Source organism: Dufourea novaeangliae, unplaced genomic scaffold (assembly GCF_001272555.1).
Source record: "Dufourea novaeangliae isolate 0120121106 unplaced genomic scaffold, ASM127255v1 scaffold21, whole genome shotgun sequence".
In the NCBI taxonomy this organism is placed as follows: Eukaryota; Metazoa; Arthropoda; class Insecta; order Hymenoptera; family Halictidae; genus Dufourea; species Dufourea novaeangliae.
Genome location: NW_015373910.1, coordinates 440,366 through 460,513, shown reverse-complemented (window position 1 = coordinate 460,513; position 20,148 = coordinate 440,366). Strand labels below are relative to the sequence as shown.

Below are 20,148 nucleotides of genomic sequence, written 5' to 3'. Positions count from 1 at the left end.
TAGACAATGAAAAAGACGTAACAAATAAAATCGAATTTTTCATTTTCATTTGCTAATTTTTTCTTTGCTATTCAATGCCTGCTGACTTACTTGTTCATAGTACAAGCGTAGCGCGTAGCCAACGCTACCGCGGGAGCTCGGCCGGCAGACTCGCGCTCTGATTGGTCGAAGTATTTCGTTAATAACTCGTTAACAAAGCCTTGGAGAACTTTTTCGCTGAGGAAAAAGTTGTTTCAAATCATTGCTGGAATCGCACCTTTCTAGAAATTACAACATTTTTGGGAAACCCTGTATAATTACAAAATATATTGAATTTCTTGAGTTATTTTATATACAGTGATAAAAGCCAGATATTGTACAATTAAAAGGAATTTTGACGAAGAACAGTTTTATCTATATAGTTACACAGTGACGAATAATGATTCATTATTTATTTCCCATAAATGTAATACGAAACGTATAGAATAAAAGTAAGAAGCTTATAGAAAAATTAAGAAAATGATAAACGTTGCCATTTAATGTTATTATCTTTTAACTTAAATTTTACTAAATATCGCTTTCAATTTAATTGTTCGCTTAATCTTTATCTATTGATTAGTCTAATTTTGAAATATTTATTAGTTGTACTCTACTATATGTTTCTATTCTCATACAAATGGTTAAACAAATGGTAAAACAACAAAAATACAAGTGTGAGTTAGTATTGCGATTTGTCATGCGTCAATTCCGCAAGTAATTCCAAATAATTGTATCCGTGTCAGGTTAATAATTTCATTAGGCTCAGTGCCACCTAAACGTCAATCAAGGAATCTGGGCTTCGCACATTTATAAGTACATCAATAGATAATCTCTTTCACCAAGAAGGGTTTCTCATTCGGTATTCAATACCGGCGTATGTAGGTTACGATTAACAGTGGGATCAATGTTATAATGTCGTTATATTGCAACCTCGTAATGGAAGTAGACGTGGATCTCTTTAGACTAAATTGATCACGCGTTTCTCCGAGGAAAACGAGCTTGCATATTGAACTCAATATAATAATACTAGATGATATTATAAGTCTTTGTGTTTTATTGTCACTGACGAATTTTATTTGAATAGAAATACGTACAAATGTATAAAAATAAGAAATCATCCACAGAATGATCACTTTCATCATAATTTCTCGCTATCCTATATTTATTTGATCAATATTCCCTTCATGGAAATGAATAATTTAATGTTTTTAGCCTCTTTCAATAATTCGATAGGTATGCGAATTAATAATACATATTAAAAATTCCAAGTATTGAGTATTTTCAAAACTTTACTTTCTTTAACTAACATTTATGAAAAACATGGAACTTTTCACAGAATATGTGTATCACCAATCAATTCCTGAGGAAATTTTGTATCAAACACATACGTTTTATTCAAACATTACTACTTATTTGACAAATGTATAAGACATCAAAGTTTGAAAATCTCGATTCGCACCAATGTACTTACAGTGGGTGCTGGAATGAAGTCAGCCTGCCACGGATTAATAAGATAGCAATTTTGCTTCACAAAAATGTTACAAAACAATATTGACTACTTTTAAAAGAATTCGAATTAACTTTTGTTCCAAAATTACATGCAGTGAAAAAATGTAGCAACTTTATTTAGATGTTACTACTTTGTTACAATACACATACATAGCGAATTAAGTAAATTTCATTAGTATGTATGACTTCCCGCTCTTTGTAATGTAAATTTGTTGCTTCGGCAAACTTCTACTATTAACAGACCGCCAGTAAAAGCGTTCTTAAGTAAAAACGGGAAAGAAAACTTGACGGAAGTGGGTAATATACTCTTGCCGGAGTACTTTCGACTCTCGTAAAATCAGAATTAAAGATTTCCTTTACAGTACAAAAATGAGAAAAAGGGAAACTTCTCATTGAATACTCTATTCTTGAAAATGTACAAAATATCCAAGAATATTCAAGCACCGAACTGAACAAAAATTTTAATTAAATCCCTACTCGAGTCTTGCTCGAAACTTCGTCAAAGTAAGATGTATTTACAAATTCTTGCTCTCCAGTATTTTCCTAAGCAGTGTGTAGTGTCGTTATATGATTGTGTGTCAATAATAAGTGAATTAATAAGTACTATTCTCGTTCCGGTTCGACAAAAAACAGAAATCATGGATCCAACAAGACAGAAACCCTCTCCGACAGTCTTACGCTCAGATAGCTCAAAAAGTTCAATTTCCAACGAAAGAACAGGCAATAATTCTTGATGCTGTTAAAGGAATTAAAATACAGGAGTACACACTAGCAATCAGAAAAATAATTGAACCCATTCAATGTCAGATTTGTCTGGTGGATCTTTCAAGGCCGAGTCTGTTTATATCTAAGCAGTACAAAATAGCTGACAAGCTAACCGACAATCAGACCAAAGTAAACGTCGCAGCCCATGTCTTGAAAATTAGGCCACCAATATCAAAAACAAAACAAATAACCATGTCTAACGTGTGTCCAATAATAGTGCATGAAATCATCTCAAACGAACTGGGAAGGCATTTATTAGAGCAATATTAAGGTTAACGAACAATAATAATATTGTTGTACGGGATTCTTTCATCAATTTATTAAATGTTTACATTAAACCGTCGAGAATTAACGAAATAAAGAAGAAAAGGTCGGAAGTCATATGTGAAGAAAGAAGGCTATTAAATAAATTGAAATGATGTGGCCCGACAGAAATTACGAATGGCCCCGTTACCGGACAGAATTATGGCATCGGTTATGAGAAACGCAATAATTGTGGGAAAACGCCAGCGAGAGCACTGACAGAAATATTATTTATCGGGTTTCAGAGGGGGATGCTGCGCTCTCGACCGCGGACCGTCCACGTCGTAATACCGATGATAATAAAATATATAGGCGAGCCAGGTTTTGTCGTGTACACACATAACGTTCTTGTGATGCCTCCGAGAGAGACGGAAATGTCTATTTAGGGACCCTATAAAGCGATTTCGCTGGCATACCAAGCGAAAAACGATTGGAAACTTTGTTCCACTATTCTCGTACATTAATTGCTCTTATATAATTTTTTAAATGTCTTACAATAACGTCAGTAAACAATGCAGGATACGTGAAATTAAATAAAATTGAAGACATGTTAAACAAAATTATATCTAATGGTCTGTTTACACGTTCACATTATTTGCGCAAACTGACTTGTGCATTACACGTTCATTTTTCATCACATTCACATTTCTACCTTGCACGATTACTTTATATAAATACATATAAAGAATAAATTGTAATTAGTTATTATAAATTAAATAATATGAAAAGTAATAGTAATGATCAGCCGAGGGTGTTAGCTTGTATTTACACGCAATGATTTTCGTGGCAAATGTGAATGTACCAATCAGTTTGCGCAAATTAATTGAACGTGTAAACAGGTCTTAATGCAAGAATTTTTGTGTATTCGGTTGAAGAGGAAGTCGGTACTTTGAAATGATAGAAACTTTAACATTAGAACTAACGACAATGGATATATATTTATTTCTGTCAGATCGATAATCCATGAGAACTTTTTGAATATATTCAGATTCATAAATTAACCTATTTTTTCATTTTCATATTTTAATGACAGTTATGACAGATCTGAGAAAACGTTTTGTTGTAATTTTAATCACCAATATCAGAGTCTGCTAACCAGTCATTTGACTGATTTGGTAGATCTAGTGTTAAAAGATAAACTAGATAAAATAGGTAGATAAAAAGAAGACTAACTTTATAAAAATAGAATAAGATCTTCATAAAGTAATAGAAACTATATAAGTGATTGAAGAAATTATTTTTTTAATACGTAATTGATGTTAACTTAATTAAAAAGATTGTATGAGGACTTCTTACAATACATCAAACTAACCATATAAATGTTTTTACATATTATTGAGTGCAAACATGAAAAATCAAGTTCAATTAAATAATATTCTTAACGATTAAGATTTAGTACATCTGCTTCCCCATTAAAATCGCTTAGAATGTTAAAAGACAATGACAATTATTATCAAACGATTAGATATTTTTCATTTCCGTGGAAAGAAGTGTTGAACTTAGGAGAAATAGTAGATTTCGAATTCATATACCTGACAACGTTATTTTTCAATCGGAAAGTGTCAAGTATTTCAGCAAAGAAACGAAAATATGAAAAACTGTAACCAACATTGACGACGTACAATTCAAATGCTTGAAAGAAAGTCTAAAATCTGGTTGAACCTTTCGGTATTCCTCTTGGAACCCTGTTTCCTCTATAGGAACAAGGGGCAACAAGGTGGATGCACGGCAGAATAGTTCACTTTGCCCGGGCTCAAGCTGGATATGTATGTATTCAGATTGAACAACGTGAACGGAACTTGAATTTGTCGGATAAATTGTAGCCGGACCCCCTAATACCGGATTTCATTAAAATTCATTCAGCCGAGCAAGCTGTCACACGTGCGGATTAAGCGCAGGAGACGGAAGAGCTAATAGGCTTAGAATATCATGTCGAAGGTTGCCTGAAAATTGATATCGAATTGAAAAAACAAGACAAATTGAAAAGCCCCGTGCGTTTAAATTATTGGAAAGTAATTTTCAGAATTTTTTTACATATATTGGTACATATTTTTAAAATCTGGTGTACATAATAATTGTTTTAACCTTTACTTAGTCGATCGTTTTAGTTAAGACAGATCAGTAATGACCAACAATGCAATTCTCGTTTTATATCCTTTGTAAATGATTTCTACAATATTAAACGGTCTCGTTAAACTTGGTTTCAAGCATTTAGACATATACGACTATCAAAAACCAAACGAAATTAAAGATGTTAGAGAAGGTATATGTAATATAATTTTTATCGTATCTTTAACACTTTGACTGCTATGCCATCCAAATATGGGTAACACCCTACATTGCAGAGGTTGGATTATTTAAATACCGTTAGAAAATTTTTGAGTAATATTAATATCGCGGTATAATTTAAAACAAAACAAACAGCGTGTATTAACTAAACGTATTTATTTTCGACAATTTTTGGCTTTGAAAAGGAAATAAAGTGTGTCTGACTACGTACGGCATTTTTCACTGTGGCAGTCAACGTGGTAACCTCCTATAGCCCGAACTTTTTTCAGGACCATAAAAAAGTTTATGCAACGTGAAACCAAAACATATCAACCTCTAAATACAAATTAACAGTGCATTTACAACTTTTTAATATTTGTTATTACTCCGATATCTTACGCTAAAGTTAATAATCACTACAAAGAATCTTATCGGTTACTAAACAGACGTTGTAGAACACGATGTGTACGCCACTAACGACAAAAAGTTAAATTGGACCAAAAATATATCGATATATCGGTATGCTACTTCAAAGTCACACGGGGCTATAAAGGGTTAAACTATTAAACTGCTTTGACCCTAGAGGCATAGTGACACCATTTTAACTATTCAGTTGTCAATTTTTTGTTTATGAATTTAACCATAAATATTCGAATATGAAGTAAATTTTGCGAAAATAAGGGGTTCTGTCTTTCACAGGGCTAATTAATGACGACGGTGAATTATTGCCCAGATGTAGTATTAAACAATCTAACTTTGAATAGAATATAAATAGTATATAATTGATTGTTGTCCATTTTTTGGAAATTTTATCGATTTACACAAAAGTACTTACAATAAAATATTACAAAAGCACTCTGATAAAATTCACGGTAAAGAATATAAAGCCCCGAATAAAATATCCTCAACAAGTCTCTGTAATCTTTGCAGGTTCGCGGTAGAACTTGGTCGAATTGCACGAAATATAGTTCGCAGAGGTAGATTGCGTTCTGTTTCAGAAATTCTGACAATGACTCATTGCTATCGGCAATATAACTCGAAATGTCGTTGGCAGGCTCCCGCTGATCCCGAAAATATATGGTTGGGGAAAAATAAGGGAGGGGTGGAAATCTGTTGCTTACGTGGGTGGGTAATGTTTCGCGAGATTTGTGGTCAACAAAATAATTGCCGGCATTATACAAAGATTGTCTGTCATCGCCTAACGTAATTACCAGAATTGATGCAAATTTACATTATGTATTAACTAATAAAGACATGAACGAAGAAAAAACTGATGGTTTACGTTGAAACTTTCACTGGTAATGATTCCTACAAAAAGGAAACATCTTAATTACACCTTATGAGACTACTTACTTAATTCTGTTTTTCAGACTACTATTTGCTACAAAAACCTAAAATTTATAGTTTGAAGAAAAGTACGTACCAAAATCATCGATGCAAAGGAGAAATAATTTTAAAAACTATAGTGTTTCATTAATGCTTTAATTTTGGTAGATTATATTAACGCCAGAGGTTGATAGAAGCTAGAAATAATATTTTGAGTGTACTAAATTCTTACAGACGAGTGATCATACCTTTTAAACAGTTCAATATTTTCTAAAGTCGTCTTTATTGTTCAGGAATTTCGTTGATGATAAAAAAAATAAATAATGCAATAAATTCTAATTACGTTACAACTTTAGTGCCACTGGCGAAAACAAATCATGAAAATTGTAAATGATTTACGATAATAAATGAAGACGCGAGAACAATAAAAAGCGAACGAACATAGACGCATGTTAAGTAAAGTAGCAGAAAGCAATTGCAACGTTATTTTCACTTAATCTATTCGACAAAGTTGGTTGTAAAATTCTAATTGCACAGTCGCACGCAGTTTAATTTCAAGTGACGAAGAAAAAAACGGGAGATTGCACGCCGCTTTAGAAATTACGAGGTGTATCTGGTGTCGACAATCTGGCTAGAAATGTCACACACAGAGACGCCATTCAGACGACCTGGATAGAGTCGATCGAAGGAAAGGATATTTAATGTAAAATGTCGTTTATATTTAAGTCTCTATTGTGTTCAATCCATCGTCGCTTGTTTCCGATTAATAAAGACTTCAACACGGTATATTATGTGCGAAACACAATCAATACATCGAACTAGACTTCTGATATTTTAAACAATTAAAGACGATCTTCATTAAAGTAAAAAATGCTGTTCATAAAAAATTTGTCAACGAGAATACATTATTCGTTCAATTGACTGAACAATGAAATTAAAAACTATAAATAATAATAGAAAATAAATGAAATAATAAATATCAAGTAATGGTACATATAATACATATTTTAGATCGATCCAAGTAAAACGTTGAGTGTCACAGTGAAAAATGCCATACGTCTCCGGACACACTTTATTTGACTTTTAAGTCATAAAAAGTGTCATAATAGTGGCAGTCAAAAGGTTAAAAACGGTTACAAAATTTTACGTAAAATTAATATCTCAATATAATTTAAAACAAGGGGATTTATTTTACTTAAAAAGCAAATAAAGTGTATCTGGAGTCAGTGTTAACAGGAAATACGTGCTTCGTATGTCTGACTATTGTTCGCTAGTTCTACTTGCGAACATTTAATAAATGGTACAGTCTTATATTTTTTCTATCGATTCAACTACTACACTGCTACAAATTTCCATTAAATTATTTTGTAAGATATTAACTTCTCAAATAATTAATTCTGACATCTTATTATCATCGTTTATACCCATTAAAAATAATAAAACGAACCTACAAGAGACAGACACCCGAGCCAAGTAGCGCCAGTAGACTCTTCAAATTCCATTTTCTCGAAAAGGTATAGAATCATATAGATACTCAAATCCGTATAAAATAATATAAGTACTAAAAAACGTATAGAATCACATCGTTCTCCGTGGAGGTGTGTATCACCAGTTTCGAACAACACCCCTGTACAAATAAAACGAAGGGAACATTTATAACAGTTTCGAACGAAATTGATCCCCGCCTTTCCTCGTTTCTTGTTCTCCTTATTCGAAGCCAGGCCTTTCGGTATTGTATTCCCAGCAAAGCCTTTCATGCATGGTAGAAAATTTGGTTTATGGAGGGTCAAAGAACGCCTCGGTGGCGGCAATATTGCGGCAAATGCCATGGACAGCCGGGACGTATCTAAAAGACCATGGAACGGGAATGGGGGGAGCAGAGTCGGGTGCGGACAGAGAAGAAAAGCTCCGTCGTGCACCCGAAGAAGGGAAACGACGACGTACCCCGGTGATTTGTGGAAAACAAATAATTGTCACCGGTGCCAATCACAGACCTCGTTGGTCGAAACCTCGTCCACGTAGATCCTGTCTCGGGGTTGCTACTTGATGAAAATCTGTCGATTTATTCCGTCGCCCCTCGTCTTTTTAGACGAACGTCCTGGCTTATGTTTAAACGAATAGAGGTTTATCCCGAGCCTCGGCTTTCTTTCTTTTTTTTTTCGTTTTCTTGGAGCATAGGAGAAGGATTCTTGATCCCTCTAAAAGTGTCCGTCGTGCCTGGTCGAATTTTAAATTGAACTGTTTATCTCGTTGAATTGAACCCACACCCGGGATGAAAGTGTTTTCGTGAACGCGTTTGAGACTGAACCGAAATAAAGAATTCTCGTGAATTTCCAAATTGGCTGAATGAAAATTAACACTAGAACTACCAAATCCGTTAAAATGAGGAAATTCGGGTGTTATTTTACAATTACTGATATCATAAAGATGCTTTTGTCGACATTCATGTAGATCATTAATTTATTATATATTTTACATTGCACTATATTATACTATACTGTATTATACAGGGTGTCCCACAAGAGTTGTAAGTCCTTGAAAGAGGTGATTCCTAGGATGATTTGATTAAGTTCGTCGCCCGCTAGTGTGCATGATATTTATCTTCCAGGTAATCTTAAACGGAAAAATGATACGGCGTTCTACTTTATACATATGTATGTAGCTTCAGTTTGACGGACCAGAATAAAAAAAAATTTAAAGAGTGACCAAATAAGAATTTTAATTTCTGTTATCAAAGTGCGCCAATTTTGTTATATAACAAAGAAAATATGTAACTCATTAGTACTCTGGTTCGTCAAACGATAAAGTAATATTTGTTAAATACACAGGCCAAAAATGAAGGTAATCAGTTCAGTGATTACAGAAATATCGTGTATACCATCCGCAAAAAAGTTGTTACTAGAAAATACCCCGAGTAGCAGACGCCCGTAATAAACATTAATGCCTCTGCTCGAGTCGATTAAGAGCTCGTAACTCCGAAAGTTTTACGAACTTCGACATAAAATTTTATGCAGATACTTCCAAGACATCGAACTAAAAGATTCCGCCAAAAAAAATCGATTCTTTTCCTCTGTGTCCCAACAAGCTGATCGTCAAAACAAAGCAAACACGCCTCGATCGAATTCACGTTTTCGTGCGTTCGCAAAACGATCGTCTGCGCGTCAGTACAAGCCCGTATTCCATCGTAACCGGAAATAATAAACCAGTCAATTTGGTGTGGGGAGGGAGGGTCTCGTTACACGCACGGCGGTAACTTTTAAGCCGGGCGGAGGAAGTTTCGCCGCGGGCGTATTGGTCCCTGGTCCATATTACAGCGCGCCGTGCCGACGATTCAGAGACGCTCCCCGTAATCATCGAACTTCGAAAACTAAAAGACGATCGTTACCCTGCCAGTGGTTGCTCGGATTCGACGTGCAACGAGACAACGGCTCTCCCTCCCCCTCCCCTAGGTTTCTTATCAGTCGTCACGGACATTACGGGAAAGAAAGGGAGAAATAAGGGGGCACTTCAAAAGCCGGTCGCGGCCACGACAAAGGACGACTCTCGCGGTCGCCAATAATTGGACGGTGGCTGAAAAGGAAGAAAAAAAATTAAAATTGTCGAGACGACGGGATGCGATGGTGTAGATGATACAGAGATGGAGGGAGGGGGGACAAACGCTCTCACACCCCTTACTCTCCCTTCCTATCCTCTTCTCGTCGGCCGTTGCACGCCCGCCCTTAACGCAGCCCTTCCCACGTCGCCGTTTCTCCTTCACGCCTCTCCCTCGCCAGTTTCGCGCTTATTATCCGAAAGTTCCAAAGTGAAACAGAGTGAAACTCTGTCGCCGTCGAGCAGAACTTTTAACAACGCTACGAAGGCACGAATTCGCGGATATCTCTTGTGTCACGCCGCCACTGCAGCCGCCACTGCCGCTGCCCAGGGAACTCTGGAAAAGGGATGAAGCACGACCGAAGGAAAGCGGGAAGAGCCGGACGCGGAACGGTGTCGGGAGAGATTTTGATGGGGAAAAGAATGCGTCCCTTGAGGGATGGGAAAATGACATAAGAGCGCTGCAAGCCGGGGAATAATGTCTGATAGAACGTATGGAGATGAGAACGATAGCCAGTCCACGGGGATGGTTTAATATCGTGGATGGTGGGACGGTAACGAATGGAGGAATAAACAGAACGTTTGAGGATTAGTAAATCTGAGGGTGGACCTTTGAATTGGGTAATTAATTTATTTGGATTGAACGTAAGGCAAGTAGATGGATTGGGTTTAGGATAGGGGCACGTACAGGAAAAACGCAGACGGTAATTATTTTTAGAAGCTCTCGCGTGTCTTATTCTGTAACTTTTCATCGATCTTGATGACGTTTATTGAGGGTATCCACGCTATTACTAGCTAGCGTTTTTCTCGCAAATAGTGAGTATTCGAAAAAATGAAATAGAATAATATTAATTTTAGTACATATTAATTTTTTACGTTTGTAGCATTTTTCAAGAAACGTAAATTACCTCAAGTTCTTAAACGAAATACTGCATATATTTTTTCGTTACGAAGATATAAAGGACTTGAAAAGACAAATAACGCGATCATGTGCATTAATATCTCAGACAACGTTAACGGAAGCTACCAAAATGTAATTCATCGAGCTGAAATGTGCATTCATACACAAGGAAGTCATATTGAACATCTACTGCAGAGTTAATTACCACACAAAATTACAGTACCACAATAAGTACAACTATTGTACTTTTATCCCCTTTTATTAAGCAATTCCGTCGTTATTTTTTTTACAAATAATAAAACCCGCTTTCGACAGTCTCCCTTGAAAGGACAATGAAATTTCTATCAACGCAGTGGAGGGTACAGAAGAAAGATACAAAGAAACACGAGAAAATCTACAAATCTCAGTGCGTCAGAATACACTGACAAAGAACGGAAATGAATATTACGCTGTGAGCAAAAAATGAGGTAAAACACACACTAACAACTTTACAGAAAACAAGCAAACAGCATCAAAAGCATAGCCGTCAAAGGATTACAAACTTAATAATGAAGTCACTGGTTAAGGAAAAAAGCAGTGAAATCGAATATTTTCATCCAACTCTCCCGAGTAAGAGAATCTAGAAACGAAAAAAATATTACATTCTTCTCGTGATAATAACTTTTCTTCAATTATTTTCGTGACTTTTCCCTAAAACAAAAATTACAATATTTACTTCCTTTAGGAATACCCTTGCATTTGATGCTATAATGGAAATTTAGTGAAAATGACATCAACTATACTGCCAACACAACCTGCACGTAATATTTTTTATTTTCTATGTGACAATTATTTCCAAATCTCTGACAATCCTCTTCCAACAAATCCTACCTTTCGCAAACATTTTCAGGTATTTATCAACACAACCTTTACGTAACGTTTTTTATTTTCCGTGAAACAATCTCTGTTTCGAGGTATCCTGCTTTACAAAGATTCCCAGGGGCTCGTTAACGCGACCTGTAGGTTGCTTAGGTGGATCTAACAATTTTTTAAAACCCCGTGTAACAATTATCACCGCATCTTTTACAACCCCTTTTTCAACGTATCACGATTTATAACCCGTCGAAGCAACTTTACTCTGCTGCAAGCACGAAAATCACCTCAACTTCCGTCAACTTTCCAAACAACGGGAGTGTCACCGAACGAGCCATTAACTACGGAACATCCGGAAGCCCTCGAATCCAACGACAGACACAGTTCACCCCGAGACGATAAAGAAGAGAATAAAACAAAATATCTCGGAACTATAAACAAGCGGAGGGAAACGAAGACGCGTTAAATAGGAAAGAAGAGCCCCCCCGTTGACGGTTCTCGGGGAAAGAGAGCAGAAAAAGAAGGATCGTGCTCGAAGATTCAGGGAGCCGGGAACAAGGAGAGGGAACGTGAAACTAGCGAAAGTAGGGGGTGGTTGAATAGGGGAGCGGTGATGGGGAGGAGGCGACGAGGGAAAGCAGAAGGAGACGAAGTTTTATTTCGAGGGGATGGAAAGCTGCAGGACAGACGTAGGAAGTACGTAGCCGGATAAATACGACGAGGGAGTGCACGATTCCTCTTTTCCGCTCCTCTTGTTTCATTCTGTAGCTCTGTCTCTCTTTTTCTCTGTCCCGCAAACTAGAACACCGTTCGTGAACCGGCTTGTCGCGGCATAGGAGCGACATTGTCGCATCGATTTTATCAAAAGTCTTAAACACATTCGATTAAATTCCGTTAGAGGGGAAAACGACGAGAACACCTCTTGAATCGTTAGCGATGTGTCGAGCCGTGAGCAGCCTGGCAATCGATCGAATTTCGCCTGTGAATTACCGCGGCGAAGACCGAGTTCCACGGTTTTTATTCGAAATCAGACGAAACTCGTTCCGGTTCGGGCGCCCGCGCGCCTTTTAATCGAAACCAGCTCGACCTGGGGCTGGTCGGAAACCGTGTACGGGGAGCTGTCTCTCGCGTGTAAACACCTGCACGACCTGCTTTAGCGTTCAAATGAGTTGATTAAATATGTAATTTGTGCAGTCTTTCCCCCCTGGAAAACTTTTTAACCTCTCTTCGTGTGTACGACCGCGCGAAGATGTTTACCGATGGTAATTCTGGAAAGGAGATTCCACGAACCGTCAAACGGATCGCACGAGCTTTAATTATACGGGGGTGGTCTTGAATTGCTTAGATTGAATTTATTAGATGATTTTCTGTTGATGATGAAACGTGGTATACTATTGGATCGTCCGGAAAGTTCGTAGCGTTTCGAGCACAGTGTCTTCGTTATATTTTTATTGGACGAAGGATAAGGCGTTTAATTTGGTGAATAGGTATTATTTTCCAGGCGTGAATGGAATGTATTTACTATGGAAGTTATTCGTCGTTTTGTTTTCTGTTTTCCGCGAGAAATATCGACGAAACGTACGAACCACAAAGTCCATTTTGCACAACAAATTACACTACTTCCGCTGGAAGATTTTATAACATCTACCGAATCGATTAGCCTGTGCCCTGGCTGATAATTACTCTTTTGAATCACTAGAATGTTCTGTATGAAGTGAACACGTCGAAAAAAAATCCACCGAGAAACAGGTTGAAGAGTTCTTTTTCAACCAATGCAATCGAAGTTATATATGACTGGTACAATGGAATTAATTAAAAACTGGAAAGAAATTGTATAAAAAGTAGTAAATAAGTATGTAATATACATGGAGAAATATAGATTGTAACTATGGCCTTTAAAACGCTGGGAACTTTCCGAACGACCTAATAGAAGCTAGACTGATCTAATGATTATTTGTAGTTTATGCGACGGATTAAAATATTTCTGCCATTTAGCGATTTGTTGTGATTAGGACAATTTCTGTACTAAAATTGCGATGAGTTTTTTTGGGAAATCGCAAGTCGCAGATTGGGCGTTTTCGATTTTATATTTATTATATATATATATGTATATTTATATATACATATATATATGTATATTTATATATGTATATATATATTTATATATATATATCTGTATGTAGTTTTATATGTAAAATTCATTATATGTTTTGCATTAACAGTACCTTCGAGATGTTTTTCACAGCACCATTGCAACTTTGAGCTATTTAAAAACTCTGGCAACACTGACGGCAGGCTACAATTTTAATTGTTTAAATAATATGCATATTATGTTCAGTTTTTACTTTGTTTGTATATAATTGATACTCAAAATGGAGGAGAAAATGAGGTCCGTTACAGAGCAATTTTAGTAAACTGTTTTTCATTACATTTTCGTGATTTCACTTTCTCGTTGAGGACACTTTATGCACGTCACGTTTAATTTTAGTAGCAGCGTGAAAGATTATTTACGAGTAAGAACAAAATCTATTTTATCTACAATTTCCATGGTAATTTAATGAATTCTTCGTTCAAGTATAATTCTACTTAATTTAGTAAAATGGAAAATTCTGTTCATTTCATGTAAAAGAATTACAAATGTAATTAAAGGAGTTCCTCTCTGTTCTTTGACGTTTGTTTCTTATTTTTACTTTTACTGTGTATTCTAATATATTTTCCAGTAAATATAAGTCACTCCGTATTTACTATAGACTAAAAGCACTTGTTCACACGATCTTCTTTCTGAGAAATTTAATTAAGTAAAAAATGTAATCTACAGTTCTTTTGGAACAAATTGCTGTCTTCTGGAAGATGCAAAGTGAACCAATAAATTACATATTATAAATATTATTGAATTATATGAAAGGTACAATATTTCATATCATGGAAGATCCTTTCCTTGATTTCTGATCGACGTTTTGGAGTCTTTTGCACTCCCTTTTCACTGGGTTCTATTCTTTAATACCTCAGTAAAATCCTCGAAACTTTTACTTTCTCCTTGGAGTAAAATTTCTGTTCCCCAGTATCTCGTCGAAAGTCCCAAATCTTCCCCCCTCCCCACCCCGTTCCTTTTACAGAATTTCTCTGCTCCGATTGCTCGCCCCGAAGTTTCCAAATCTCTCGCTTTTCCTTTTTTCTTCAACTTCTATTCTCTAATACCTAGCCGACATGGCCGATTTTTACTCGCTCCGCTGGCATTTACGAGATTTCTTTTCCATTAGTACCTCCAAGATCGATATACGTCTCTCGTTCTCTCTACGTGTTCAGCAAGCGATCGTGTATCCAAACAATGATATAAAAAACAAAAGCTACTGTACTTCGTGTAACTCGTACGGAAAACTCACGGTGATCAAACTTCCAAATGCAATTTATCTACGGAATAACTTTCACTTCTGGTTAAAAGAGCTGTTGAATGTTTATTTCAGAAATTTATACACATTAATTTGTTTTCTTATTAGCGAATGCATGAGATTAACGCAGCTTCAAGACAGAAAATCAAACTGATAATATTGAATACCGTAAAGTGATTAGATTTTAATTAAGACGTAAATAATTAAGATGCTATCTTTAATGAAGATACAAAATAAGTAAATAAAAGTTTTGATCCTAATAATTAATCATTTTGTGCCTTTAATTACATCAATAAAGTAATTAATATAAAATTAAATTGATCATCCGAATAAAATAAAATAAAACGAGAATGTCCTATACATAAAACGAAACAATTTTATGTGTCAATATAAGTCCAGGTTAAGTAGTACAACTTTAGCTGTTACTGCTACTTATATGATGTGCCAATTTTACCTCGGTTACAGATTATTTCGTATTAAAGAAAGAAAAGGACGCAAATTTTGTGCATTTTCATACGTGTTGTAAAGTGACAAAAAATGTGATGCTATAATAAGATATTTAAAGCAATTGTAACAATTGTTATGCTATAATAGGATATTTAAAGTAAATGTAAAAATTGTTATTTTTATATTATACAGCAAAATGTTACAAAACCTGCAGATGTTCCCCCAGTTCATGGTATGTCAGTTACGGCTCGATTGAATTTTCCTATATTTGAACGGATCGACTAATTATTCTGTCGATAAACATTTGTTAGTAATATCTCAATGTTTTCTTTATGTTTCGAGAAACAATAACAAAGTGGTTGTTGAATTTCGTCTTGCACAATATTGCATAGTATGTGTACAATGCAAACTATTTACTTTGGTTCCAACTATTATCAAAGTAATTAATGAAAACAGTTATGTACGACGTCCTATTGCGATAACGTTATACACAAGTATTGTAATTATATCTTACACGGTCAATAATACCGATTCAATGATATTTACGGATTTATTTACAAAAAATATTGTGTCAGATAATGATGCCCGTCATACTAACATCACATTTTTATCTATATGAGTTTTTTAGAGATAGAAACGCATTAATTATAAATGGATTTACACATAGGACATTGGGATCACATTTTGGTCCACTCATAACTCAAATAAATCATTAACTTTAGCTCTGTTTTAAATATTCGCACATAAGATTGCATAGACGACACTCGGTTTTGTATTTTATTCCATTCCGCCACGAATAAAAATATTGGAAACAAGACCAATTTAGTATTGTACGACGAACCCGTATGCCTGGATCAGGTGTTACACAATTATCCAATCTTCGCCACAGAATAATTTCCGCAGGTACTTAACTGTCGGTTTATTTTCAGTTACTACGCGTCGACTGCTTTTCCACCTCGTTTGGCTCCGCCGTTGAAGAGACCTCGTTTGATGCCGCCGACTCGATCGCAGCATCCAAAGCAACAGAAACAACAGCCAGCTGCAAACACAGCCAGTGTTCCGGACTTGAACCAGCTGAAAGTCTACAGTGAGTAAACTAGCTTCGATTGGATGCTAAACATTTTGGAACCATGTAAAGAACAGCGCGATTGACCGGAAACACGTATCGACACACCACGGCTTGGTGAAACGTTTCAAGTCTCCCATAAACATATATTTCGATACGTAGTATATGTTAAATAATATTAACTTGTACGTCATTAATATCAGGAGAAAATTCGTCACATATGATTTGATCAGAAATCAACCAGTGATTCCAAACATTCTACGGAAGTTGGATGTATCCTCACGAGCAAACGAGGCTTCCAATAGGGAAAAAAACAGTGTAGAAGAAGGGCCTTCTATCACTTAGTCCCGGGAATTTGTATTAAAATTTATGTCAACTTAACATTCAAAGTAACATTTTTTACGGTACTTGAAATAAATTTACCAAGTGGTAGGAAGCCTTTCTCTTACGCCACTTTTTCCCCTACTAGAAGCCTAGTTTGCTCGTGAGTGTACACCGTGAAAATGACATCATTTCACCTTATGACACGCCGAAATGGCAGCGTTCGTCCGTGTGTAACACCAAAATGGCGTCAACATTTATTTCGGTACTTGAAATAAATTTACCAAGTGGTAGGAGGCCTTTCTCTTACGCCACTTTTTCCCATAGTAGATACCTAGTTTGCTCGTGAGTGTACACCAAAATGGCGTCAACGATTTCAGCTGGTCATACATACATTAGTATTAATGTTGGTCAACCTCCGATTTCAAAATACAGGAAAGGCTCCATAAAAAATGTATAGGATGTTCCTCCTGAGAGTTTTTACGTCATCCCCACAACTGGAGGGAAGGGGGCGTGAAACTTGTCAAGCGCATAATTTATTGCCCCCCCCCCTCCTTGTTTTTGTTGCCAAGGCTCGGTCTTTGGGTAAAGAATAGATTTGTAAGGTGTTGACATTTATCCCCCCCCCCTCCTTGTGTTTGTTGCCAAGGCTCGGTCTTTGGGTAAAGAATAGATTTGTAAGGTGTTGACATGATTTGCAGTGCACCGTGAAAGTTTTCAAGCGGTCTCGACTTTGAAACTCTCACGGAGCCTTTACTGTATTTTAAAATCGAAGATTGACCAACATTAATACATACTAATATATCTTCACTTTGATTTTGAAGCATACAATTTTCTCTTCCACGCGAATGTTAATCTTATATTATATATAAATTATACTGTTGAAAATACTCATGAGCGTAGCCAAGGGGAGGGGGGGAGTGGAACTTGCCTCCCCTAGAGTGGAAAAGGTGGCCTTTACACTACCCTAGAGGAAAAAATATGATCCCCCTTCCATAGGAGAAAAATACCATATTTCTTTAACTAGTATATTGTATATAAAAATAAATCTAAAATCCATTTAAAGTAATATGAAATTTACCTTAATATAACTTTTGCCCCCCTCTCCCAACTGATAACCTGGCTACGCCCATGATCTCGCTCTAACTTTTCGAAATTGTAGTTTCTTACCGGTAACGATTTCCACTCCACCATTGGGGTTTAGTTCCGTTTCATTGTAACTTGATAACACAAGGCTGGAGGACGTTACACGGAAAATCATGACGCGAAGGAAACATATTGTCGACCTGCGTGCAGCGTGGTTTAATTACACGGAAATTGCGACCATGTGTGTGTGTGTGTGTGTGGAGTCGCCCGGGGTTTTAAATATGGGAACGTTGTGCAGAAATGGAGAAGCATGGATGGGGAACGCGTATCGCGGTAAACGTATTTGTCACGGTGCGAGATCGCGACAGTCGAGAACGAGCCGCCATTTGTGTTTTCATTTAAAAAGTTTTCGATTATCGGGCCGGAGTTATACTGGCCCGGGCCGAAAGTTGCGCGGTTAAATAATTACACGGGCTATGTACTGAACAATTTATACACCGGACGAGATTAAAATTTGCTGTAGACGTCACATCCCTCTGCTATTCGGTGAAAGTTATTCAACTGACATCAATCAGGTTCGGATGAATGGCGTTTAATGAAGATTTTATTGTTACCGATTGTGAGTGTAATTTTATTGTGTTTTTGGTTTAACAGGCGAACTTGATTAATTTATTATGACGGTTGGTGTTTCTATACAGGCATTGATTAGAGGTACATTCTGATGTAAACGTTATAAATAATTCTTTTTTAGGGTTTTTATAAAAGAAAACTATAACACATTGAGGAAACGATCCGTCTGAGGTTTATTAATATACAATCTAAGATGTGAAAAGAAATTTTGTATTTTGTTTAATATATATTGCAAAAACCAGCAATGACTGTGGCGTTAAAAAACAAATGCCCAAACGGTGTACCTAAAACCTCTGACCATACAATATATTAATAAATCAGACTGATTGTTTATTCTATATGTCAGAATTTTCCTTTACACAAATCCTAAAAAAAGACGTTTTTTGCAGCGTTTACAGCAGAATGTACCCTTAAGCCTTGTGTGGGCAACTAAAATATTCACGATTATTGAGCAATCGAAATACCCTTTTTCTAAATCCCTTCTTCCTAATTTGTCCTTTTGTCAGAATAAATTAGGTAAACATAGATAACTTTACTTTCATACTTTTGCGAAACTGTTGGGTTTCCCTTCTTATAATATGCCAAGTGCTATTTTAGACAAGAACATAACAAAATTGTGAAAGGAAATTTAGAAATGGATACCCGGTTAACCAGATGCCTACACAAGGGTTAATAATCATTTAAGGGTTTTTTCCTTTATAGAGGAGACACTACATATAGTGTTAAGAATATTCTTTCTTTTCCTTGGTAAATCCATTAGAAGATTTGAATGTATTTTCAAATTTTTGAGAATGACGGAAGTAGCAATATGTATTTGACAACAATTTTTGTTATGACTAATACGTATTTGTACGCTGTCATAGTTTATACGGAACATGTTCTTAAATTCATTAATTAAACCTGAAGAACATATTTAGCTTAATTAAATTAACGGATAAATGTTCATTTCTTCATCAAATGAAAGTATAGCCAATTTATAAATATCTTCTCCTCCTTTATTAGAAGTGTAAGAAGCAGCAATTTCTTCAGTGATTTCTTCTACGTTTTTATAACAATTAACTATAAAAGCGACATTCGTCCCTCGTCAACCGTCAATAACTTCCCACGCACACACATATTCAAATAAAAGGTGGCCCCTTTTACGACTGCATACCAAAAAACGCTTACAGAAAGGTCTAATTGGAAAATGAAGATCACAATTACCTTCGAAATAAACTTAAAAATCTATTTTTAAACAATCATTTCTAAAAAAATTTCATTACTTAACTTCTCAACGAAATTTATTTATCTATATTAACTCATACCTTCGTAACTTATTTATGAAACACATGGGTGTATGAATACTTTTGTTGCCTACTATAGTTATTATCACAACGAAATAACGTTCGAACGAAAACGGAACATAAATCGTTTCGCAATTTCACTGTTCCAGGCAACCCGGATATACTGATCTGCGGCAACTGCAGGGAAATGTTTACAGACCTGGGGGAGCTGCTCGAACACAAACGAAATTACTGCAAGCTGCGGTTTACATGTAAATGTCACACTTTCAACGGAACAGCCCCAAGTACGTACTCGAGAAGAGAAGCTAGAAAGGAAACCCATCCCCCTCCGCGCCTCCTTTCGATAGGCAAGAGCCCACTCAGAGGGATCGAGCGGCCTTCTCGTCGAAAGTA

The 20,148-nt window shown here is 36.1% G+C and overlaps 1 protein-coding gene across 1 annotated transcript in view; it reads left to right on the top strand.

The window, feature by feature from the left end:
- LOC107194047 overlaps positions 1-20,148 on the top strand; it is a 98,888-nt gene that overhangs the window by 65,356 nt on the left and 13,384 nt on the right. The window contains exons 3-4 of the mRNA XM_015583611.1: positions 16,299-16,456; positions 19,905-20,039. Of these exons, the coding sequence (XP_015439097.1) occupies positions 16,299-16,456; positions 19,905-20,039 (293 nt within the window). The remainder of the gene's footprint in view (positions 1-16,298; positions 16,457-19,904; positions 20,040-20,148) is intronic.